This window comes from Pogona vitticeps, chromosome 1 (genome assembly GCF_051106095.1).
Source record: "Pogona vitticeps strain Pit_001003342236 chromosome 1, PviZW2.1, whole genome shotgun sequence".
NCBI classification, from domain to species: Eukaryota; Metazoa; Chordata; class Lepidosauria; order Squamata; family Agamidae; genus Pogona; species Pogona vitticeps.
The window spans coordinates 98251557-98277257 of record NC_135783.1 but is presented as its reverse complement, the minus strand read 5'-3'; the positions used below and the strand labels follow the sequence as shown (position 1 = coordinate 98277257).

General features: G+C 40.8%; 1 protein-coding gene across 1 annotated transcript in view; it reads right to left on the bottom strand.

Annotated features, from left to right (window-relative positions):
• PREP (prolyl endopeptidase) overlaps positions 1–25701 on the bottom strand; it is a 94111-nt gene that overhangs the window by 48572 nt on the left and 19838 nt on the right. The window contains exons 7-8 of the mRNA XM_020779911.3: positions 21616–21721; positions 2105–2296 (exon numbers count right to left, since the gene is read on the bottom strand). Coding sequence (XP_020635570.2) covers positions 2105–2296; positions 21616–21721 — 298 coding nt within the window. The remainder of the gene's footprint in view (positions 1–2104; positions 2297–21615; positions 21722–25701) is intronic.

The following is a 25701-nucleotide window of genomic DNA, read 5'->3' as shown; positions in this document are numbered from 1 at the left end:
TAGCTGCTGCATGGGAGATGGAATTCACCCTTGTGTGCTAATCATGAAAAATGTCTTACTGCTGTGAGACAGTGAGATGGCATTTTTGCCTGTTGTTAGTCTCAGATAGATTTTGCTCATTTGTGAAACCAATTTTTGTGTGTTTTTGTAAAAAGGAAAAAAAAATTAAATTCCAGTAACTTCTGCACTGTTGCAGAAGCTATAAAAAAGTGGAAATACAGTACTTGAGCACTTGTTCACATTTTTATGAATAATCTGTCTGTCATTTTGTGCCTGATGTGTGTGTGTGTGTGTGTGTGTGTGTGTTTGTATGTGTGTGTGTGAGAGAAATTGGGTTTGACAGTTTGCACAAGATCAAAATAGTTTACACAGTTTTGATCTTGTACTGAAGGCAGAAGTCTTCTTATGAATCTCTGACAAGCTTTCTTGACCATGAGACTTTGATGAACATTTTCTATGTATCTTTCTGTATCTGCAGAATTAAAACTGCATTAAATGTGGATTAAAAAATATATACTGAAACCAGCCATAAATTCCAAGTTCCCATCAGCCAATAATGTTTGATCATTTGACATCAACCATTATTATTTGTCATTTCATCCATCTGTTCATAAAAGAGGTGAGTGTGACTTTCTCTGATCCTCCTACCTCGGCAGCCCATGTGCTTTTTCCTGAAATGTTCCAGAGGTTTGAGAAAAGAACTGGAACAATGTGAGATGTAGCATGGTAAATGCAAGATCTTGACTTAGGAAAACATTTTAAAGAAAAATAAGCATTAGGACAATTTCAAAATAGTCAAAACATATATATTGATATTATTGATATGTACTACAGTGGCATTTTTGGTATCACCACAAGATAAATATGCTGAATGGATAAAGAACTTTGTTTAAATATTTTAATTTTTTTAAAGGACAGCAGGATACGTACAATTATTATACTTAGAAGTAATGTACAATAGTATCAGAGGCAAATTATTCTAGAAGTGAATCACTTGATGCTAAGCAACCGTTTCCTCACTGAATTTCTACATATCTTGCTTTCACACAAGACACTTCATTAGAATGTCATCATTGTATCAGGCAAAATCAAAAGTTCAATTGAATGTAAAACTGTCAGAGTGATAAATCATTAACTACCTTCTGTTATAATAATGTCTTTCGAAACTTAACCTTGGAAGTGACTAAAGCAACATGATATAATGGCAAGTTGCTTTTAACAATAAGACACCATCATCTTTAGAATAGCAAGAATTATGATCAAATGAATATTAAAATTTCTATGTTTCTTCTCAAATGCAAAAAAGTAGCTATTTCAAAATCCATTAATAGATATTTCATTCTCATATTCCTATATTCAAAAGATACCTTTTTGTAAATAACTATGGACTACATCTAGTATTAGAGTAGACTCATGACATAAGTTAGACTTGTTTGTCATGAGCAATATCTTTTCCATTCTTGTGTGTTGAGTGTAAAGGTAAAGGTTCCCCTTGACAATTTTTGTCCAGTCGTGTTCGACTCTAGGGGGCGGTGCTCATCCCCATTTCCAAGACATAGAGCCAGCGTTTGTCCTAAGACAATCTTCCGTGGTCACATGGCCAGTGCGACTTAGACACAGAACGCTGTTACCTTCCCACCAAGGTGGTCCCTATTTATCTACTCACATTTGCATGCTTTCGAACTGCTAGGTTGGCGGGAGCTGGGACAAGCAACGGGAGCTCACTCTGTCACGTGGATTCGATCTTACAGCTGAAGATCTACAGACCTTACAGACAGAGGCTTCTGCGGTTTAACCCACAGCACAGCCATGAACAAATTTTAAAGCCATCTCCAAAAGACATCCATCAAATGTCTTATGTGCCTTCAGGGGGAATAAAAACCATGCAGTGCATTGCTCAGTTCTATATTACAGTATATATTACGCACCATGGCTGCATGAAAATGTAAATACATACCATGCCATTTGCCACACAGAATGTTTCTTAAGTTCAGATGCTTTAGCTGCTGCAAAGTGAATAATTCAAGGCCTTCTCAGTTAACATCACAGGTAAACAGCTTTCCCTTCTTTCTACACAGCAGATTATGACTATTTTTGTTCTTACCCAGAACGTCCCTTCCATGTTCAGGAACCAACACTTTCCACTTGGATTCCTCCGGATCATTAAAATCAATATTAATTAATCGATAGTTTGGAGCATGGCGATTCGTCTTGAAGGTAAATATAGTTCCCTCATTCGTGACATATTCATATTCTGCATCAAAGTTGTCTATCAATTTCACCCACTGCAAAATACCTATGCAGATATTAAAGAAAGAGAAGAAAGGTCACTTAATATGCTAGAGAAAGTGTGCATAATCAGGAGATCAAGCTGTGATGTCCTTCATAAAGTCCATGAGACTGCTTTTGTTACGAGTCCCAAACTTCAGATGGTAAGGTTGGAGAAGGACAGAACTGCATTATGCAAGCTACTGGAATTATGAAACTAATCCTGAAATTAAAATACATCTAAATAAACACAGTACCACAAAAGATAACCAGTACATTATTATTTTCACATAGTTTCAGCATCTTCACACATTTTAATTAGAAAAACTATTCAGGACATAAGTCTTCAAATCCCAAAAAATGTCCAGCAATACCTTTTTATCTCAAAAGATAATCTGGTTCCCATTTTGTTCATAACTGTCTTGAGTAAGGGTCTCTCTCTCTCTCTTATTCCCAACAATGATGCCCCCCCCCAACCCAGAATGATGCTCTTCTCTACACTCTATGCCTTTTAAAAATGAAACTTGGCTATAATGAAAGACTGAACAGGTGTTTCTTTTAAATCTACAAACAATTGTTGCTGTCTGCTATGAGTTTTAAACATTTCCATGCTAACAACAAAAGGGAAAGATGGGAAAGGGAAAATACAAATGGTTGTATTTATAAAAAATGTTTTATATGAGACGGTAAATTTTAAAGCAGATGCTTGTACAGATTTTGTCTCCTGTCATTAGCTGCATGTTTAACTGATATATCAATATGCTTCAACAAAATATATTATGTACTAGCTAAATAGTTAAATCAATCAGTACTTTGCTGGTAATAAGGAATTCTTCCCTCCCCCCCCCCGTCAAAACCAATCAATTAGATGTGCTACATGTAATAACATAGAATTTGCCCACGTAAATTGGCAGGCTGGAACACACACACACACACACACACACACACACACACACACACACACACACAAACACACACACACGCTAAATTGCCTAGTCTCTGACCAGAAAGCATCTTCCCCAGATTACTAGCTACAACTTCCTTTTTAACCAGAAGACAACGAAAAGCCCCCCCCCCAACCCGGTACCATAAGCAGCCCCATATAATGTGATCTGCAGTTACCTGTATTTCACACACTTTGCAAGGATCTGAGTCCTCTTGCCCAACATCACAGAGATTAGTACATACTGCACAATGCCCAGATTAACCCCCCCCCCCGATACAATGTTATGGGCAACTACTCAAATGCATATTAGGGGGAAAGTAACACAAGAAGCGAAGACCTATAGATTTCTGATACATCCACTGCATGCAATAGTGATTTTGAGCCACTTAAATTCTATTCACTTTTTCAGTAAAGAGTTGTCCTTAACTCATTAGCAGAGAGGGAGCTCTGCCACCTCCATGCTCGCTCTCAGGTAGAACAGGATGAAGGAAAACAGACGGAAACTCATGGAAACTATGGCTGGTTCACTTGTCTTACCCACCCCATTTCATTTGCCCTGCACACAGCCCTTAAAACAAGTACATCTGAAAAGTAAACTCCTTTTAAGCTGATCTTTATAATCTACCAAAAAATATAAATAAATAAACATCTTGTTCCATAATCTAAAATCCAGGGCTAATTCCTTTATTTGGGCCAATTACAATGCTACAAAACAGCCTAAAACTTCATGTCGTCCATAACCCTACATCAGGCTAAATGATTTTAAAAACGGGAAGAGAGAAAGGCATTGAAGTAAAAAACAAAACAAAGCCTATAGACACGGTGTCTGCAGCAAAACGTAGTCCAAAAAACGGACAATGCAGGTTTGGTAAATCTCCAGTAGGTTTGCAGGAATCAGATTACAGCAAGCAATGCTTGCTGGGATGGAGAGAAAATGGTAAATCCCCACCACTGAAAACATAACATTTTGAGTTTCACAATCTGCTTACTGATGAACTGCTTCTGTTAATGGCTTTAATAAAAGCTTGCATTTAAGGGCTGAATTAATCCTATAACAATATCACTTGCTTTTAAAGCCAGAGGGAGACATGTGTGGGAGTTGACAATTTACCTTATTTACTTTTTTAATTCATTATTTGAAATTATATACTGCCCCACAGTACAAACTGAGAATTGTGTTCCAAGTGACAAAAAGACTCCAGGAAAAATACTGAAAAATACTGTCTATTCCAGCCTCCTTAAGATGAAACACGTGCTTCGATACAAGTATCGAGGTCCTAAACGGTTTAGGACCTCGATACTTGGCGGAACGCCTGCTTCCAGCAAGGTCTACCCGGATCACCCGCGCGAGTCAGGAGGTGAGGCTGAGGAGCCTGGCGCCGAGAGAGGCCTGGAAGGAGAAGACACGAAACTGGGCCTTCTCGGCGGTGGCTCCTCGCCTCTGGAACAATCTCCCTCCGGAGATTCGCGCGGCCCCTACGCTGGGCATTTTTAAAACCCAAATAAAAACATGGTTGTTCATTCAGGCCTTCCCTTCAGCCAATTCTTGATTTTCTTTTTCTTATTTTTTCCTATTCTTTATTTTATTGTAGTTGTTTTGTATTATTATGTATTTGTTTGTGTTTTTATTGTCTGGTTTTATATTGGAAGCCGCCTACAGTGGTCCGGTGGTCCAGATAGGTGGGGTATAAATCAAATAAATCAAATAAATAAATAAATAAATAAATAAATAAATAAATAAATAAATAAATAAATAAATAAATAAATAAATAAATAAATAAATAAATAAATAAATAAATAAATAAATAAATAAATAAATAAGAATTGGCTGGCTGGATAGGTCAGTGCTTTAGGTTATCTGGCTGTAGAGCCAGAGATTGGGAGTTCGATGCCCTCACTGTGCCTCCAAGGAGAAGATCCAGCCTGCATGGCCTTGGGCAAGCTGCACAGTCCCAAGGCACTCCCAGAAGAAGGGAATAGTAAACCCCAAGTATTCTCTACCTGAAAAACCCTGAAAAGGGTTGCTATAAGTCAGAACTGAATTGATGGCACATCATTATGATTATACTTAAGAATACTCTATACTGTAGATTCCTCCCCATTCATTTAAGCCTATACTTTGTAGGAGATACCGATGGGGAGGGTGAAACAGCAAATTATTAGGAACAGAATTTTATCAAATTTATATAAATCACAACAGCCTAATTCACATTAAGGCACAGATGAGGTTTAAGAGCCTTCCTTCCTTCTTGTAACTCTACATCAGCTCATGTACCGAAAGACACTGCTTCTGAAGCATCTTACTCCCAAGGCTGGAGGTTAAGAAACTACTGCAGAGCAGCAATAAATCCTGGCCACAGTGATTTTGCTTCCTTAGGGAAGGGAATAAATTAGAGATTAACAGGATAATTCCTAATTCTTCAAAATCTTTGTTGACCCAGTTGGGGCAAAAAAAGTTTCCTCTGTGTTATTAAAGAATTATCCATTCTGTCCAACAGTGAAAAGCACAAAGGCTTTAAGGGAAGGCAAGTTGAGTTTTCAGCACCTTAGGAACTAAACTCACACTCAGTAAGTCTTTTTTTGTTTGTTTGTTTGTTTTTGCTTCTAAACTGTTGCAAGTCTTAACAATCTTTTGATGTTATCTGTTTCATAGAATGTTTAATGTTTTAACTCATTTATTTGTTGTTTCCCCTTCTTGCCATTTTGGGCTCCTGAACGGGAGAGCAATGAAATGAAGTAAACAAAGAAAGCAGATATCAAATATGTTTTGCTAGGAGCTCTCTTTTTTTGGAGAGACACCAGATAGTACTCTGTAGTGAAGACGGCACTGGTTTCGCCTCTTCCCTGTCCCTCCCATAGTTGGGAATGAGAAACAAAGAATCCCAGATAGATGTTACATCCTGCTCCCTGGAAGAAATTTGAAGCCTCTGTTCCCCATGCACAACAAACCACTGTTTGTTCTTGCATAATTTTTTCACATTCAAAGCAACAACTTAATTATAGCCCCCCCCCCCAACAAGACATCACTCCTGCCAGGGGGAAGCCAGGAACAGAGCTTGACAAGACAAGAGTTAATACAGTGGTGCCTTGCTAGACAATGATAATCCGTTCCACTGAAATTGCTGTTTAGCGAAATCATCATCTCGTGAAAAGCATTTCCCCATTGGAATGCATTGAAACCTGTTTAATGCATTCCAATGGGGAAGAATCGTCATTGTCTAGCAAAGATCGGCCATAGGAAAGCCACTTTGCAAACTGCCGATCAGCTGTTTAAATAGCTGTCTTGCGAAGCTTAGGTCCCGAAAACACCCGTTTTGCGAGCACGGAGGGAGCTGTCAAAATCGTTGTCTAGTGAAAATTGGTTTGCGAAGCACGGACCAAACATTGTCCAGTGCAATTCCCCCATAGGAATCACTGTTTCGCGAAACGCTATAGCGATTGCAAAAAGCCAATGTCTAGCGAAAAAACTGTCATGCGGGGTAACTGTCTAGTGAGGCACCACTGTATGTCCTTCTCCAAGCTCTCCTGCCAAAGCTATAAGAGTAGTTGTTTAAATATTAAAGAAAATCCTCTTTAACCAAGTCAACTGTGCCTGCAGGAATTCCCATACTGCTGATCAGCTATTTACCCTTGATCCCATCCTGATGGCATCATGGGTGAGAAAGCTAGAAGGCACAGCTTTGAGAACTCTCTTCTGTAATCCCATTGGAAGGATGAGGCACTCAAGGTGTATGGAGGACAACAGATCTACTGTATGAAAGGAAGGGGTCTTACACTACAAAAGAACTTTCTTCTTCCCTAGAATGTCTTTCACACACCACACGACACCTGCAAGAGCAGCTTTCCCCACAATTAGAAAGTTACTATGCTATAGTGTCCAAAAGGAAAACTTGTTTTTTTGTTTTTAAGAAAGCTTTAAAATCACAACAAAAGTCGTCAATGCCACAGTGCGTGTTCTACCTATTGGAATACAACTTCTCTCCTCCCTCTCAATCTCTCTCTCTCTCTCTCTCCCTCCCTCTCTCTCTCACTCACTCACTCACTCACTCACTCACACACAAACACACACCTCCAGTCCACAACCCTGCTACTGTTAAGGGAAAGAACAACAGGAAACCTCATGGGGAATGCCTCTCAGAAAGTTAACCAGATAAGATTGCTCTGCCTTATAGTAGAAATTGTTCCCTAGGTATCGTAATTCAGAAAGTTGCCAAGATAACTCTCTTAAATCTGTTCAAAGAGAAAACACAGGGGGCTCTTGTATTGGAAAACAGTTGCTGCTTTAGGATTTCTCTGTGACAGGAGAATAGGAAAATCAGCGACAAAAGTGCAAGAACTGTCAGAAGCTTATTATGATGGGCACTGATAACAGAAAAAATGAAATGAAGAATTCCACCACATCACACACTTCTCAGTTCTGGACTATATGGTTAAAATTAGTTTAGCCACCCCAGAAACCTTGTTACTCCAAGTCAAACAGGTAGCAATGCCACCCCATTTGGCACAAGCTCTTGAAGGATTTATTTTCTATTCTCCAGCTTCTGATTTGAAGGGCTGAGGTGTTTCCTCTTCACTGGACTACAATTCTCTGAAACAAAAAGAAAGCTGCAGGGCAGATAACTTGTCAGCAGCCACTACAAAAACACCACAATGACAATAAAAGCTTGGTAAAATTATATTTTTGGATTACTACTCCTAGTATCCCTCAGACAGCACGTTGTTTGTTGGTGGGGGGGGGGGTCTGAGACCCACAGCCCCCTTAGGCTGTAGGGCAAATTTACTTTGCTAATCCACCTAAGGTATCCTATTAGATGCACAGAATTAATTTTAACATATTCTGAGATGCATAGTCTGACTACTGCACTTCAGTAGTTCAGGGTTGGAAACCAAAGCTTCTTCTATTCTTTTTTTAAAGGCAGATATCCTCAAATATCTTGTATATGGTTGAATTTTTTTTAAAAAAATTAATTTCAACATGTTATGAGATTAAAAAATGATACTAGCACACACTCTTCTTTCAGAAGTAAAATCTATTTTCTACCAGCAACAGAATGAGTTAACTTTAGAAAAATCCACAGACATCAAGAGATTTAAGAACAGCTGCCTTCTCTGCAGTAGAACTAATAATGTGTCACACTTGCCTAGAGTCTTTAGTGATGGACATCCTTCCCTTCACTTACAATTTTCAAGAGCAGAACGGACAAGACAAGCTTTACAACGCAGGCAAAGCATTGCATACAAAGACTGCAACAATTAAGCTGAAGGATAAAGCTGAGACAGGCTACAGAGAGGAGAAAGTGGAAGTCAAGCACTGCAACCAAGTTCAATGATGCCATTAAAAGAAAGTAATGGAACATTTTTCAAGCTTTCTGTTCAACTTCTGCTTAAGAGAATAACAATTTAACCCTCTGCTGCAGAGAGAACGGGCAGGCAAAAACTTCCTGCAGCTGCTCCAGCTGGACTGCCATTCCCTCCTCCAACAGGGTTATGACCACAAACTGCCCTTTGGGCAGAAACCTTATGTTTTGATGCTGTTCACTATAACATACCAATGCATTTTGTGTGAGTTATTTGTACCCATCATGGAAGAAATAATGTTCCATGAGTCAGTACATAAATAACCCTGGAAAACTTGTGGCCTTCCAGCATTTGTCTACAGCACACATCATCTCTCCTTATGGCTCTTCTTTTACCAAGTCTTCCAATCTAACAATACTTGGAACACTTTTGTTGTTGTTTAGTCATTAAGTCATACCCGACTCTTCATTGACCCCATGGACCAGAGCACGCCAGGCCCTCCTATCTTCCAGTGCCTCCCGGAGTTGGGTCAAATTCATGTTGGTAGCTTTGCAGACACTGTCCAGCCACCTCATCCTCTGTCGTCCCCTTCTCCTCTTGCCGTCACACTTTCCTAACATCAAGGTCTTTTCTAAGGAGTCTTCTCATGAGATGGCCAAAGTACTGGAGCCTCAGCTTCCGGATCTGTCCTTCCAGTGAGCACTCAGGGTTGATTTCCTTCAGAATGGATAGGTTTGTTCTCCTTGCAGTCCAGGGGACTCTCAAGAGTCTCCTCCAGCACCATAATTCAAAAGCATCAATTCTTCGGCGGTCAGCCTTCTTTATGGTCCAGCTCTCACTTCCATACATCGCTACTGGAAAAACCATAGCTTTGACTATGCAGACCTTTGTTGGCAAGGTGATGTCTCTGCTTTTTAAGATGCTACCTAGGTTTGTCATCGCTTTCCTCCTAAGAAGCAGGTGTCTTTTAATTTCATGGCTGCTGTCACCATCTGCAGTGATCATGGAGCCCAAGAAGGTAAAATCTGTCACTCCTAGACTGCTACTTGGAAAGCTACAAACTCCCTATCCGAACTGAAACAAGCCATGGGAAGAGAGGGAATATCGGGTGGGCCTGAAATCAACAAATGCGGCTCAGAATCAAAAGAAAACATAGGCACATAGAGATGAAGCTGCTTTGCATGGAACCAACCGAATAGTCTTGTTCACCTATGCTAACATTGACCAGCCATAACTCTCCAGAGTTTCACACAATAGCTTTCACCTCTGCTGGGCATTCAACCTGGCACCTTCTGTATGTAAAGCATGTGCCCTGGCACTAAGCTACTGTGCGAACTGGAATAGGATACAACACACCATGCATTAGATAATTTTTAATGTCCAAAAGTTTAGAAAAGCAGATAAAATTATCAACTTGTTAAATGCCAGTGCAACAGCAAAAAGTCAATTAAAAACACTGAAAAGTCTGTTAAGCAGCTTAAGGGTTTGCAAGAACTGGATGTAACATCTAGAACAGGGCAAAGGTGATTTGTGTTTTAAGGAGCCAGTGCTGTAATTTCAGTAACAACAACATAAAGAGCCCCCTTTGCTCCTGCATAACCTTCAAGGGAAGAGATATCTCAGGAAGGGCTGGCAGCTAAGTATGAAATAAGGCACTGTCCCAGATGTTTATGTCCCAGATCATATAGGGCTTTAGTAACTATGAAAAATAGTTTGAATTTCACCCAGAAATGAGTTTAGCAAAGTGTGGAGATCTCTGGCATCAAAGTTAACTGGCATTTACTACTTAGAACAGTTGAGCAGTCAGATTATAGAATCGTAGAATAATTGAGTTGGAAGGGGCCTATAAGGTTATCAAGTCCAATCCCCTGCTCAATGCAGGAATCCAAATCAAAGCAGGTCTGACAGAAGGTTGACCAATTTTCTCTTGAAAATTACATGTCAACGTAAGTTTTTCTATGCTTTTCAGAAGTGCTTTTACATATAATACCAGAGATTATAATAATTTAAGATGGGTGTTACTAGAACACAGATAACTATGGTGAGACTGTCCCTCAACATAAATACCATGCCGGAAGCAGAACTTGGTAAAAGGTCCTACAAGCTACAGAGGCCACATACATATCCACTGGGTCGAAAAGTAAAGTACCTCATGCCACAGAACTGACCCTCAAGAGGGAGTACAACTCCATCAAGAACGGACTTGATGTCATTTACCTATAGTGAGAACATCAATGGCCACCATCTCATTTAGACTGAACTTCTATTTCACAGACCCGCCCACACACATTTTGCATATTTTGAGAATATCGATAACTATGCAAAAGCTTAAATATCTTATCATATGGTTGATGTAGCTCTTAATTTGAATTTAAAATTGCCCAACATTCTGTTAATTGATCCATGGTTATTTTTAAAGATCACCATTGTTCTTTGTTCTCTAAAAGGTAAAAACAATCCTAACCAAGTCATTATACTGATTAGATTTATGTCCCTTTCTTTGTTTTCTACCTTTATAACATATCCTTGCTTTTAATATGAACTTAATTTGCATAAGCCTTATATAAAGCAAAATACCTTAGGAATGACAAGATGCCATCAGTAATTACAAAGTTTTAACACATTGAAGGAAAATCAGGTCACTCTAGTGTACAAGAAAAATAATTACAGATTTTGTAATGGTTTGAAATTATTAGCATGCAACAAAGATTCTCCAATAAAGCTATATGTATTGCACACAATGGACTCCTTGATAAATGTAGATAAGCCCTGACAAAGAATGATATAAAGAAATTAGTGTTAATTATGGAACCGAAAATCCTTTTCACTTTCTTAGAATCATTGTAACATATACTTCTATTATTGCTGACTCTAAGAAATGGTGCAATGTGCAGAACTAAGATAACAATCTGGTATTTCCTTCAAAAATATGCAAGCTAACATGGGAGCAATTCAAATACAGTGGTGCCTCGCTTAACAATGTTAATTGGTTGCCCAATTAACAAACCCAGACCTACTGGGATCTATCACACAGTTACTAAGCTGCCACCAACCATTCCCTATAATAAGTCACACAGACCAGGGATGGATTTTTAACAATAAAAGAATAAGGTTTATTTTACATACAAACAGGGTAAATAAAACAATCAGGTGAATAAAATAAAGTAACGTGGCTTATTCTCACACACACAAGCATACAGTTTGGTTCACCTAGAACCTTTAACTTAAAGCACAGACCCTGAACCCATCAGTTCTGGCTAACCCACAGACACCTGAACTTATCAGGTTGGTACTCTGACACACAGTAGTACCCTGTCAGACACCCAGACTCCCACAACAGCTTCTTCTTCCCCAGCTGCTGCTTCGTCCCAACCCAGTGTCTCACAGTCTGTCTCAGCATCCCTCTTCACCACACAGGCATCACATATTTATACAGTACAGCCCCTCCTCCTGATGTCCCGCCTTCCACTCCCCATAGGATGGAACTTTCCCTCCAAACCCATGACAGACAGGTAACATCAGTGCTGTTATGTAACACCTCCCCTCTTTAAAAGTTGTTTTGTAGGGGGAAAGCTAAAAGTGCTTTTCACCAAAAAAACAACCTGCATAAAATACACAACAACATTTATACATACCAGATTATACTTACATAACCTTACACTCTAAGTTAACCATAGCAATTATGCATTTAAACATTTACCATTAACATTACATCAATTTACCTTTATTAATACAAACCAAATTCAAAACCAGGTACATTTAACTTTTTGTTTTCATTATATACATATAGTCCATGTTCTTTCGCCGTCTTCAGTCTTCAGGTCTTCTTGATAAGGCGTCAGCAACACAGTTCACTGACCCTCTGACCACCTTCACTTCAAAGTCATAGTCCTGTAAGTTCAAAGCCCACCTCATAAGTTTGCTATTGTGGGTTTTCATTGTCTTTAACCATTGCAATGGTGAATGGTCAGTACACAGAACAAAATGTCTTCCCCAGATGTAAGGCTTGGCCTTCTGGATCGCGTAGACTATGGCCAAACACTCCTTCTCCACGGTTGCCAAATGTCTCTCACCTTTTTGAAGTTTCCTACTCAGGTAGGACACCGGATGTTGGTCACCATTCTCATCCTCCTGGCACAGAACTGCTCCTACCCCGCTGTTAGACGCATCGGTGTAGATGATGAACTCCCGGTCGAAGTCTGGAGCACGCAGGACAGGATAGTTGATTAACGCCTCCTTCAACCTCTGGAACGCCGCCTCACAGTCGCTGGTCCACGGGATGCGGTCATCAGCCTTCTTCCTCGTCAGATCGGTCAGCGGAGCCGCAATCTCGCTAAACCTCGGGATGAACTTTCTGTAGTAGCCCACCAACCCAAGAAATGATTTGACTTTTCTCTTGGTGGTGGGTCTAGGCCAATCACGAACTGCTTCTATTTTGGCCTCCAGGGGTTTTATCACTCCTCCCCCTACTATGTGACCCAAGTCTTTTATTTTTGGGCTACCCAGCTGCAGTTTGTTCTCTTTGCAGGGCCTAGGCCAAAGCACTTCCTCCCCTGGGTTAAAGTGCCTCTCCCTGCCTTCCTGGTCATCCCAAGCTTTCTTTCTGACCTTTTGAGCTTGCAGGGTCTCTGCTGCTAGCTCTAGGTTTCTCTTTAGGTCATTCCTTAAAGAGTCTATGTATGTCACAACGTCTTGTGGGTCATCCTGGGTGATCTGCTCCCAATTTTGTTTGATCAAATCAAGGGGCCCTTTCACCCTTCTCCCAAATAAAAGTTCAAACGGACTGAACCCGGTACTGGCTTGTGGCACTGATCGATAAGCAAACAAAAGGGATTGCAGCTTCTGGTCCCAATTGTTTGGATTCTCTGCCAAGTAAGCCCTAATCATGCGCATTAGAGTCCCATTGAACTTCTCAGTTAACCCATTACTTTCCGGATGATAAGCAGTGGTTTCCTTGTGCTTAATTCCACAGATTTGCCATAAGCGTTTCATGAGCTTTGACGTGAACGATGCGCCCAAATCTGTGATTATCTCTGAGGCAAACCCCATCCTGGACATGTACCCCACCAAAGCATCGGCCACTGTGTTAGTTTCGATGTTAGTCAAGGGTATGGCTTCAGGATACCTTGTGGCATGGTCCACAATTGTTAGGATGAACCTATTCCCCCTCTTTGTGGCCTTGGGCAAAGGTCCCACAATATCCACCCCTATGCATTTGAACGGAGTGTCAATCACAGGCAAAGGGCACAACTTTGCTTTGGTCCTGTCGCGGTTATTCCCCTGCCTTTGACACACATCACACTGTTTACAGAATTCCCTGATCTGCTTCCCTATGTCAGGCCAGTAGAAATTCTGTGTGATTCTCTGCTGTGTTTTGTTCACTCCTAAGTGTGCAGCAAACATGTCAGAGTGACCCCTTTGTAAGATCATGGGGCGATACTTTTCAGGTACCACTAGCTGACTCCTGATCCCATCTCCCCCTTTTGAGATATTCCTCAGGGTCTCTCTATACAGAATCCCCTTTTTCTCCAGAAATCTCACTGGGGTTTCAGGTGTTAGCTGGGCGTCAGTCACCTGTTCAAAACACTTTTGGAGAGTGGCGTCTGCCTTTTGCTCCTGTCCAAATCTGCTGTCTGTGGTTAAGGTTTCCACCACAGCTTCTGAACTCCCCCCACCTGCTTCCGTCTCTGGCTCATCATTACCCCCCTGAACTGTCCCTGTGGTGGCTTGTGAGCGTGTAATCACTAGCACCCGTTTCACATGTTCAGCCAGGTCATTTCCCACGAGCACGGCTGCTGGCAGAGTCGATGAAATCGCTATCCGCCAATCTCCCCTCCAGCCTTGAAAGTTGACAGGTACCTCTGCTACTGGCAGAGAGATTATCTGCCCCTCAATCCCTGCCACCTTCATGCTCTCATTTGGGATTATAAACTCCCTAGGGATGATATCTGGATGGCACAGGGTTACCTGGGAACAAGTGTCCCGCAGCCCCCTATACTGACGGTCAAGTATTCCTACGTCCACCCCTGCTGTCTCAAACAACTGAGAATCTGTTTTTATCAGCAAGCAGCGCTTTACCTCCAGAAGAGGACCATTTTCCTCAGCCTGATCAGCAGAGGCAGCTGTCCCAGACTGAGTAGCCATGGCAACAGGCTCCCTCTGTGACACTGAGCCTTGCTCTTTCTGGACACAGAACACAGCTTTTGGCTTGGTCCCACTAGAATTCTGAGGCACCATTCCTTTTAGCTGCTTTAATTTTTCACACTCTGAGATTAGATGACCCTTTCCCTGACAGAAATAACATTTTCTAGTGTATTTGGATTCTCTCTCCTCTTGTTTCGGTTTTCCCTCCAAATTCTGAGGGCTTGGTTTCATGCCTGAGGGCTTCCCTTCACCATGGGCCCCTCCCCCTTGCTGGCTTTTCCCTGGTCCCTGAGAGTACTTGCTGTAGGTTTCTTTGGGTTTACCTACAGATTTCCCCTCACCCAAGGGCTTTCTTATTTGGGAGATAAAATCCGCGATTTCTGCGGCTGCTGCCACAGATTTCGGTTTCCTTTCCCTCACCTGGAATTTCAATTCCCCCTGCAGGACTGAATAGAACTGTTCCAGGGCTATCAAGTCTTTAAGCTGCTCATAGGTCTCTATTCCCTCCTGCGATAGCCATTTCTCAAGCAGCCTCACCAATTGGGCCCCCACTTGGGTAAAAGTCTGTTCTGGTTTCTTGGTGAGGGACCTGAATCTTTGTCTCAGCTGCTCTGCATTTATCCCATGTCTGGCAAACACCAGTTTTTTAAACTCTGCAAAATCTTTCATCAATTCCTCAGGCATCTCGGCATAAACCTCAGCCAGGCTACCACTGATTAAAGACCGCATGATGGTCATCTTCTCAGTTTCCCTCACTGAGAAGTCCACAAACGCTCTTTCCACTAAGGAAAAGAACACCTCAGGACAATCTCCCTTGTGGTACACAGGGAATTTCTTCAGGTCAGCCTTAGACAGTTGGCCTCCCTCAGAATCCCTATTATTATTATTGTTCTGGTTCATCAGTTCCAGTTTTCTTAATTCAAACGCCATCTTCTCTCTCTCCATTCTTTCTTCTCTCTCCATTCTCTCTCTCTCTCGCTCTAATTCAAATTGCCTTTGTTTCTCCCTTTCCTCCCTTCTTTCTCTCTCTAATCTTTCCTCCATTTCCCTCACCCTCAGTTCATGCTGTTGGGCTAGGAGTATTTTCCTGAGTTCTGGGTCCTGCTCTCCTGTGCTGTCACCCTGCACTGAGCCAAATTCATCCTCAGAACCTTGGTCAATCTGGGGGTCTTTCACTTCACTCATGTCTGCTACTTGGCTTCGAGTCAAGGGCATAACCCCCCTCAGAACAGGCTGCTTTAAAAAGTCAAGCCTCAAAATAAAACGACCACTTTTTTCCTTTTTGCCTCAGAACCAGCTCTCCCCAGAGATTGCTGCTGTTCTTCAGCACTAAATTTGCAACAGTATCGAGTCAGAGCCTACCCCCCTCTGCTGGGCCTCTCAGCTGGCAAGCTAGCTCACTGTTGCTACGCAGTTTTGCCTCAGCGTTTTCCCGCCAAAATCAGGCTGCCTCAGAGCACCTTAATCTAAGTCTCCCCAGTTGGCACGTTCTTCTACTAGTGCACCTCCCCGTGAGGTACACCTAGAAGATTACCTACGCGCCTCAGACTGTCCCTGACTAGACCCCCCTTGCTCTGGGCACACTTGCCAAGGCTTTGCTGGACCGCTGGACAACTGGACCAGTCGTATCCCACACGCTGGACACCAATCAATGTGACAAACCCAGACCTACTGGGATCTATCACACAGTTACTAAGCTGCCACCAACCATTCCCTATAATAAGTCACACAGACCAGGGATGGATTTTTAACAATAAAAGAATAAGGTTTATTTTACATACAAACAGGGTAAATAAAACAATCAGGTGAATAAAATAAAGTAACGTGGCTTATTCTCACACACACAAGCATACAGTTTGGTTCACCTAGAACCTTTAACTTAAAGCACAGACCCTGAACCCATCAGTTCTGGCTAACCCACAGACACCTGAACTTATCAGGTTGGTACTCTGACACACAGTAGTACCCTGTCAGACACCCAGACTCCCACAACAGCTTCTTCTTCCCCAGCTGCTGCTTCGTCCCAACCCAGTGTCTCACAGTCTGTCTCAGCATCCCTCTTCACCACACAGGCATCACATATTTATACAGTACAGCCCCTCCTCCTGATGTCCCGCCTTCCACTCCCCATAGGATGGAACTTTCCCTCCAAACCCATGACAGACAGGTAACATCAGTGCTGTTATGTAACATGGGAGCAATTCAAATACAGTGGTGCCTCGCTTAACAATGTTAATTGGTTGCCCAAAAAAATCACTATGAGAAAACATCGCTAAGCGAAACACCATTTCCCATAGGAATGCATTGAAAACCGGTTAATCCGTTCCAATGGGAATGGATTACAGTCCTTAAGCAAAAATCGCCATAGGAAACATCGCTAAGCTATACCATGTTTCCCCCATTGGAATGCATTGAAGCCTATTCAATGCATTCCAATAGTATTGCGATGTCCGTTTTCGCTATTTTTAAAGTGTCTTACAATGTTCAAAAACGGTTTTAAATGCTTGGGATCATTAGTGCACCTTGCAAAACCTGTGCAAACTTAATTTGGCTTTGTTCTGAGTCTTCGTTAATTTTTGGTGAATTTTTTTCTCCCCCATTGGAATGCATTGAACTGTCGGTTTGACAGCTGTTTTAAAAACAGCTGATCGGCAGTTCCAAAATGGCAGCCGGGAAAAAAAAGGCCACCCGCAGTGTTTTCGCGCCCTTTTCTCGCATACCGGGCAGCGAAAATGGCTGCCGCATGGAGGATTTCCGCATAACGGTGAGTTTTTTGCTTATAGGCTTTTTTGCCCCGCATAGTGACGAATCCACATAGGAACGATTTTTTCGGAACGGATTATCGTCGCTATGCGGGGCACCACTGTACATACATACCACTCTTGACACTATGAAGTCATCCATTCAAAGTAAACCTATTTATCTAGGTCGCTAATGACTGAATTCCCATTTACAAAGATAACACTCCCAGGGCTATATTCTGGGCGCATTCATGGCCCAAAAGATAAATTCTTTCCAAGAGATCATTCCCTACTGCCTCAATGCACTGACCTACTTCTCCAAAACTCTTTCTCCATATCAGTACTGGAACTGGCAGCATGGAAGTGGGAACTCATTACAGTGTCCCTGAAGGTCTCCTCTGGACACACTCTCAGCTTCCCTTGGCTTCTGCAGTTCAGCAACTTTGGCCTCCAGGGAATCTGCCTCCTGACAGCTGAGCGTTTAATGCACCAAGCATATTATGATAATGTCCTTCTAACAGCCAGACATGTACAGTACAAAAAGACTGGATACCCTCCGCCCTATAAAGAGAAGCACATCTACTGTCTTTCTCCTTTGTTTATGAAAGATTGGTTTGTTTGTTTTTAAACTACATCAGCAACTCTCTCTCTCTTTCTCTCTCTCATCTTAGCCTCCCCTCTACACAGCCAAACTCTCCCAGAGGACATGGCATATGGCATGTGTGCTCTTTATGATTGAAGTGGGAGGTTTGTAGATGCTGATTATGCACTACAGTGCTCAAACAGAGCACAGCATCATCATCTCCATTGTTTCAGGTCAAATCATATACCATGAGCACTGACAGCAACCGTGAAATCTTCAGCAAATCATCAGCAAACCACTGACTATAAAATCAAGCCTACCTACACTCACAGCCTATAGCACTTTTTACTGTAGAACCACCACTCAAAATGCTAAAATGAAGCTGAGAAAGTAGGTGCAAGGCACATACATTCTACACAGTGGCTCCCAACCTTTTTTTTTAGTTGTGACCCCCTTTTATAATAGCCAAGTAACCTGTGACACTGCCTTATTTGCATTAAAAGGGCATTTTAATGGGGCAAATATTCATCCCCTTTCAGAAAGCAGAAGTTTCTTTCTCTCCGAAAGGTCCTGTTTCTCATACACATGCATTAACTTTAATATCCCACTCTGAAAGGTCAAGGAAGAAATGATTTAACACGGGCTATACAGTAATGCATACAATGAGACCCATGACCCCTAGAAAACATTTCGCAACCCCCTGGATGGGAAACACCTGCTCTAGTGTGTTGCATTTCTCATACACAGTCCTCAGTGGGATTCACCCATGAATTTAGACATCAGCTCAAATCATGGGCATCATAGTGAGCTGCAATTAGGGAAACAGGGGAAGCAAAAGGTATTCAGACTTACACTGCACTCAAGCATAAATAAAATACACTTACAATCTTGGTATGAAGCTGCCAACAAATGAAAACTCTAGGGAGAAGGGCACAGAGAAGATAACAAAATATCTGACAGGCCCCGTTTCCCCAACTAGCACTCATGGCAAGGAGAGACAGAAATGAAACCTTATATTAGAAATGAATTTTAATCCCCCATTTAAAGAGGGGAAAGAGAAACAGATTGTGGAAATGGCTTGGATAATATCCCACATTCTCCTCCCACATCTTCTTCATGTAGTCCTATCGAAAGTTAGACATGTACTTAGGATGAAATCATATTAAGATATGAAAATATAGCGATGCAACAGAGGCTCACTAATTCTATGTCATATATCAAGCAAACTGTCTTATACTTTTCAAGACTAACATTCATATATGCTCTAAATATGATTTGTAAGATCATCAGAGTGGAAAAACATTTGGTCGTCCAGCTATCTTGGGCTACCACATGTTTCCGTTAGCCCTACCAGCTGAGATTTCCCACAGTTGTAACCCAAAGCAGCTGGAAGGCCCAAGGTTCTTTGACCTTGTCTTAGATGCTTCCCAGGAGTAGAGCCAGGCTGTGTAGCCTTGGTCAAGCTGCATAGTCCCAGGGCATCCACAGAAGAAGGGAATGGCAGACCATTTCTGAGTACTATAAACCTAGAAAACCCTGGAAAGAATTGGCATAAGACAAAACTGCACACCATTATTATTAATGTATAACGCTTCTATTTTTTACGCGACAAGCTGGTTTTAGTTGGTAAACCTTTTATCATAATTCAATGTGCATGCATACAAATCTGTTTTAATTTTGCTAATTTGTATGTGTGTTAAATTGGATAATGAAGTAATTAAAAACTAGAAAAAGTTCCTGAATAACATAGGCATTTTCATTTTGTTTAGTTTTTGTTTCAGCACAAGCCATACATATATATTACTCTGTCCACAGTGCCAAACTTCCTTCCTCCATACAAGACAAAAGATGTGGGCAGGGTACTCCATCCTTCAGGTTTTTAAAGGATATGTTTATTTTTCTAAAATCACCTGTTCTTTGTGTATATAGCACCAAAACTGGGCATGTAATTGCTTTGTGGGTCAAGTCACTGACAAAACTTCCATTTACACATCTAAAACTACAACCTAAACCATGCTGACAGGCACTACTGCCAAAGAAAGCCAGCTCAGATATCTCCACTCAGCCCTTTACTGTAAATGTGCCTCTACTTCTTGAGGAGACAAACACGCTTAAAGATTTTAAGTGCCAGTTCCGTATACTGAGAACAAATTGATGTATATTTCTCTTCAAAATTATATTTATTAATTGAAAGAGAAATTACATTTCTGAGGATCTGTATATAGTATATCCTATATAGTATCTTCAAATGCTCAATGAACTATTATTAGGGCAGGTTAATACTACCATCCTTCACATGAATCCTAAAAGAAACTGGTTTTCCTAAAGCTTAATAACAAATTCATGGAAACTGATGTTTGAACTATTGATTTCCTGATTTGTAATAAACAAATCAGTACAAATGCATGTCGACTCAGACGTTTATATCCCACTGAATTCACCAGAACAAGTGGGTAAAGAACAGTTACAGGATTGTACTCTTAGACTCCTCATCAACTCTGCTATGGAGATTTAGGCAAAGACTGAGATTTGATTAGCAGTAAAGAGATAATAATGTGTTTCTATTTAAGAACTGCTATCATCTATGCAAAGAAACTGGGCCTCATTGACTCATGCCTGAATCAAACTGTCAGAAAACTTTATTTTGATATACAAATGATCCAATATTACAAACAATTACAAACAATTATAAAGCCTGAAATGGTTTTATACAAACAATTATAAAGCCTGAAATTACAAACAATTATAAAGCCTGAAATGGGGCTTTTTGGCAGTCACAGAACAAAACAAGGCAACGGGCACAGCTGTTGTCATGGGCTACTTGAGTGACCCAGAGGAGGCTGGGAAACCATTGCACCGCTCCAGATTTTCCCAGCGCCCTTACCACAGACCCACCTGTCAAATAAGGCGTACCTCAGTTTACGTATGCCTTGGTTTACATACTTATCGGTTTATGAACCGAAATTCGTAAGAAATTATGCCTCGGTTTACATTTTTTACAGGTAGGGCCGCTGTACGAAAAGGAGGCATTGTATCTGGAGGTTTCTAGCATCGCCCCTGTTGTTACGGCAATCCGTGTTCTGGTTTACATCATTTCCGCATTATGTAAAGTCCCGGATGACGGATTAATTTCATAAACGGAGGTACTACTGTATCAAAAGGAATGAAAAAGCCTTAAGAAAGGCTTCCCCAGAAACATTTGTGACCATATCCTGGCTGCTCATCACAAGAACCTCAACCAGCCACTTTGTGCCTGTTACCAAAGCCTTTCATAGGACCTACTGCCCAAAAAGAACAAGCCAAACATCACATGGGACAGAATGCCAGTATGTACACATTTTTCTTTCCCACCTGAATGAGCTTTGCATCATGGAAGTGAAATTCAGGGTGGAAACCCAGAACATAACTAACCTTGGGGCAATGGACACAAATTCAACTTAACAGATGAATGCATGATTTTCCCTTCACTCCATTTAACAGAAATTGACTGGAGGAGAGAGAGAATCCATGAAGCAGCAAGGAAAGTATCACTCTTTAAAAAATACCAGGATTATACAAAATATACTGTTATATACGTATTTCAAGAATTTAGCCAAAGACCCATCCAACCTTTGAACACAAGCAGAGGTGCTTACCTGCAATACCATTTGATTCCTTCTGTAGATTACAGTACCACAATCTGTTCACAGGATCACATCCTTCCCGTATGGATAGCAGAGCATATTGGCCATCATCAGATATCTAAAATATAGCATAAATAGGAACTCAGATGTAAAAGTTAATAGAACTTAATGTGTCTCTTTATTTTTCAGAAAAGCATTTTTTTCCAGAACAAAACTAATCTGTAGATATGCTTGATCAAAGTACTGAACACTTAAGATTGCTAATGTCTGAATGACACATAGGAGTTGCCCCTTCTAACCCACCAGGTCATTTCCACTGTTCAGTTACAAGGAAAATATAATACAGAAACGTAAGGCAGTTGTGTATGCTGATAAGCCTTATTTGTCTGAAATTAAAATCAGTAATTCCACCCATCTAGACAGCTAACATTTTACAGATAGTCATGCCTAGCTGCAGTCATTAAGCTAAATACAAAGTGACAGTAAAGCGTGTCAGAAATTACACTAACAGGTCTTTACTGAATGTAATTAAAAGACAGAAAAGCATTCCAAATTTGCAATTTTCTCAAAGATCAGCCAAGTGCAGATATTTTAAAATTCTACTCTATAACCCCTGATCCAGGGTTTTTTTGGGGGGGGGGGCACACATGCACTTATATACATATATGTTTGTTTTTTTTAAAAAAATGGCTTACCCTGACTACTCAAGAGGTAAAGATTACATTTTCCTTCTCCTCCTACTGTTATCCCCATAATGATCACTCAGCCCACTCCTGAGTTGCTACTTCAATCCTTTAAATGTTCACGTTAGATGCAAAGATGATTTGATGTCACCTCTTATTTGGCCCTCAGTTTACAGAGTATTCACAAAGGCATTCAAAAAAGAGTATTCAAAAAGGCAAGACGCTTATTAATGCAGCCTTCTTACTTTTTATTTGCTGGCCAAATAACTCAGTGAGTGAGGTATCGACTGGGGGTTCAATTCCCCATTGTGCTTCCAGGGAAAAGAGCCAGTCTGTGTGGTCTTGGGAAGTTGCACAGTCCCAGCGCGACCCCGGCAGAAGGGGAAAGTCTGAGTATCCTGAACATGGGAAACCCTGAAAAGGGTTGCCATAAGTCAGAATGGACTTGAAGGCAAACAATCATTAAATTATTCTTTCTTTATTGGTCTGGGATCAAGCAAATTAATATGTGGTTTACTAACACCCACTATAATCCCTAGATGTTTTTAATGACACTACCAATCAGTTGTGAAATAATACAGTTAAAATGAGCACAAAGCCATAATAGCCCTATACCTTGGTATAGGTAGGCCCATGCTTTGTAGTTCTGAGTTCAATTAAGCCTCTTGTACATTCGCAAAAAAAAAAAACAAAGAAAAGAAAAACATTTTGTAAATCATCCAGAATCTCCAGACTTCTCTGCCTTTGAAAACAGCTGGCCTGAAAAGAATGCAGAAAAATTAGGTTTATAAGCCTACTGTGATGTAGTGAATGGAAAAGAAAAAGCCAGCAATATTGCAAGCGTTGATTCCAAATGCTATGGGCCATATTGTTCTGAGATAGGCTAAGAGCAGCCCTCCAGAGGTTGCTGGCCTGCAACTGCTGCCAGCTCCAAGCCAGTAGAGTCAATTGCACTGAATACTGGAAGTTGCAGCCAAATAATGCCAGAATTAAAAGCTGTTTGCCCTTGCTTTTAGAGTAATAGATAATTCAACATTAACCAAATGGTCAAATTATCCAAGAAGAGACTAATGGAGACATCTGTATTACATGGTACAACTAGTATGTGTGCACAGCACTGAAAAGCTAGGGAAAAGTGATTTTTTAAAATCTAGTTAAGTGCTGCTGCAGGGATGGCGGATGTGTTCAACTGCTGGTAGATGTCAGGTCCCATACATCAATTCACCATTGGCTGTGCTGCCTGGGGCTGGCTGGTGCTATAGTCCAAGAGGGTCACCCATTTCCCTCTTCTTCACTATTATGACATCTAAGGCTTTGAATAAAGTAGGACCTCCATGTCTGCAGGATCAATACCTACCTTTTATATTAAATTTAAAAAAAGTTTCCAATGTGAATTACGATAACTAGTCACTAGAGGGAAACAGGAGCTATGTATGTATGTATGTATGTATGTATGTACGTACGTACGTACGTACGTATGTACATACGTACATATGAATAATAAAATACAAATAAGCAATAAACACAAAGCATAAACATACATCAAATAAAACATTTAAAAACATTCAAGGCATTAAAACATTTAAAATATTGGGCATCAAAGATAGCAAAGAAAACTGACAGGAAAAAAATGATTCATTGGAAATGGAGTGCTGTGCCCTAGAGAGTTTGCATATCTGCAGTTTTCAGCATTTATTTATATATTTAAACTATTCTAACCTCCCTTTCTCCTTAAAAAGGACTCAAGGTGGCTTACAACAATTAAAGGGCAGTATTTAAGTTAGCAACAATAAAAGTACAACATTAAAGGATCAATAAATGCAATATCAAAAAACATACACATAACACCAAAACACATTCAATGCAGTAAGGTACAACAATCCATTTAAAAACAACAACAACAACAACAACAACAACAACAATAGCCATTCACTCAGGGAAAGCTTGCCTGAAGACAAAGGTCATCCATGGGTGTATGTGTGTGTGTGTGTGTGTATGGGGGCACCGATCCTCCATGGATATTGCCATCCTACTGTCTTTTCTGGCAGATTATGCTCACCAGGGACTAGAAGAAGCCAAAAAGGCAGTGCTACCCTTCAGCTTTGGTTGCCTGGATCAGTATGAAATATTTAATAATAATACCGTGAGCCATGCCCCTGAAGCCAAATACCAGCTGTACAGGGAAAGGCCGCGCAAAACCTACATAAGCTTTCAAGTCGATTTTCTAAAAGCCTGCGGCTACAGACAGCTAGCTGCACACTTTATAAAGCAAGCTTAGTACACATTGCTGGGGTTTTTGGCAAGCAACAAAGTTCTGCCTTTTAGCAAACTGGAACCCAAAGCAGTCAATGATACCACAGCACTTGCAGATATGAAGCCGCTCAAGATTACGAATCCATCTACAGGCCCTGAAAAGTAAAAAGTAGCAGGCCTTGAAAAGTGTATTGTTGTCAGGGTTTCCCAACACTGCCTCCGAATTGTGCCTGTTATTCAACCTGGGGTATTTTGTATGCAAACCTTTACCTCTGCCTCAGAGGTATGGCCTTTCTTCTTCTTTTTACTGATGTGTTCAATCTATATACTGCCTACTTTAGCTATAAATCATAAAGTGGTAATATAACCATTACAAAGGATGGATGTATCTAATATCCAGCTTTTGGAGGCATTCCTGCTGAATATTTATATTGTCTTCTGTCAATCAAAGCAAAATAAAACTTTGAAACTTTTTTTTTGGTGCAGTGGTGAACAAGAGCCCTTGACAGCAGTAATTTTGGGCATATGTAATGAGCGTTTACTACAGCATCTCCCACTGGGCTGGTGAGCAGTTGATAGCAGTTTGCAAAATGAAATTCCCCGAACACATTTTTAATCTAATTCCCTGACACACATTGCTTGTGGGGTGCCAATTAAATCTCTCTTTTTCACTTCGGCCACCTTTGCATCAACGTGTTTGGAAACTCAACAGAATGCAAGACCACTGAAACAAGACAATGTTGACTGCTGCTTTTCAAAGTTGCCTTTTCAGATATTTTAGTGGTGTTTCTGTGACAGAGAAGAAAGGGGGAGTGAGAAAGAGCCAAAATATGCAGAAAATTTTGGGTTCAACTGAGAAATCAGCCTAGGAGGGAACAGTGATTACTAAGCAAGAACTTTTCCATAACTGAAATAAATGTCTTCTTTTGTTCAACAAGTCACTGAAACAGAAAGCAAGTAAGCAAGCAAGCAAGCAGAGGTGGTTCATACTGTTACATATATAAACCAAAACTTAATTTTTCCCATGAAGGAACACAAAATTCCCTCTATCAGACCTACAGCTTTTATCCTGAACATTTCAAGACTGAGGATAAAATAGACCATCTGAGGTAACAATGCATAAATGAACCTCATCAATATCCTTACAAGTACACTAAGGCCT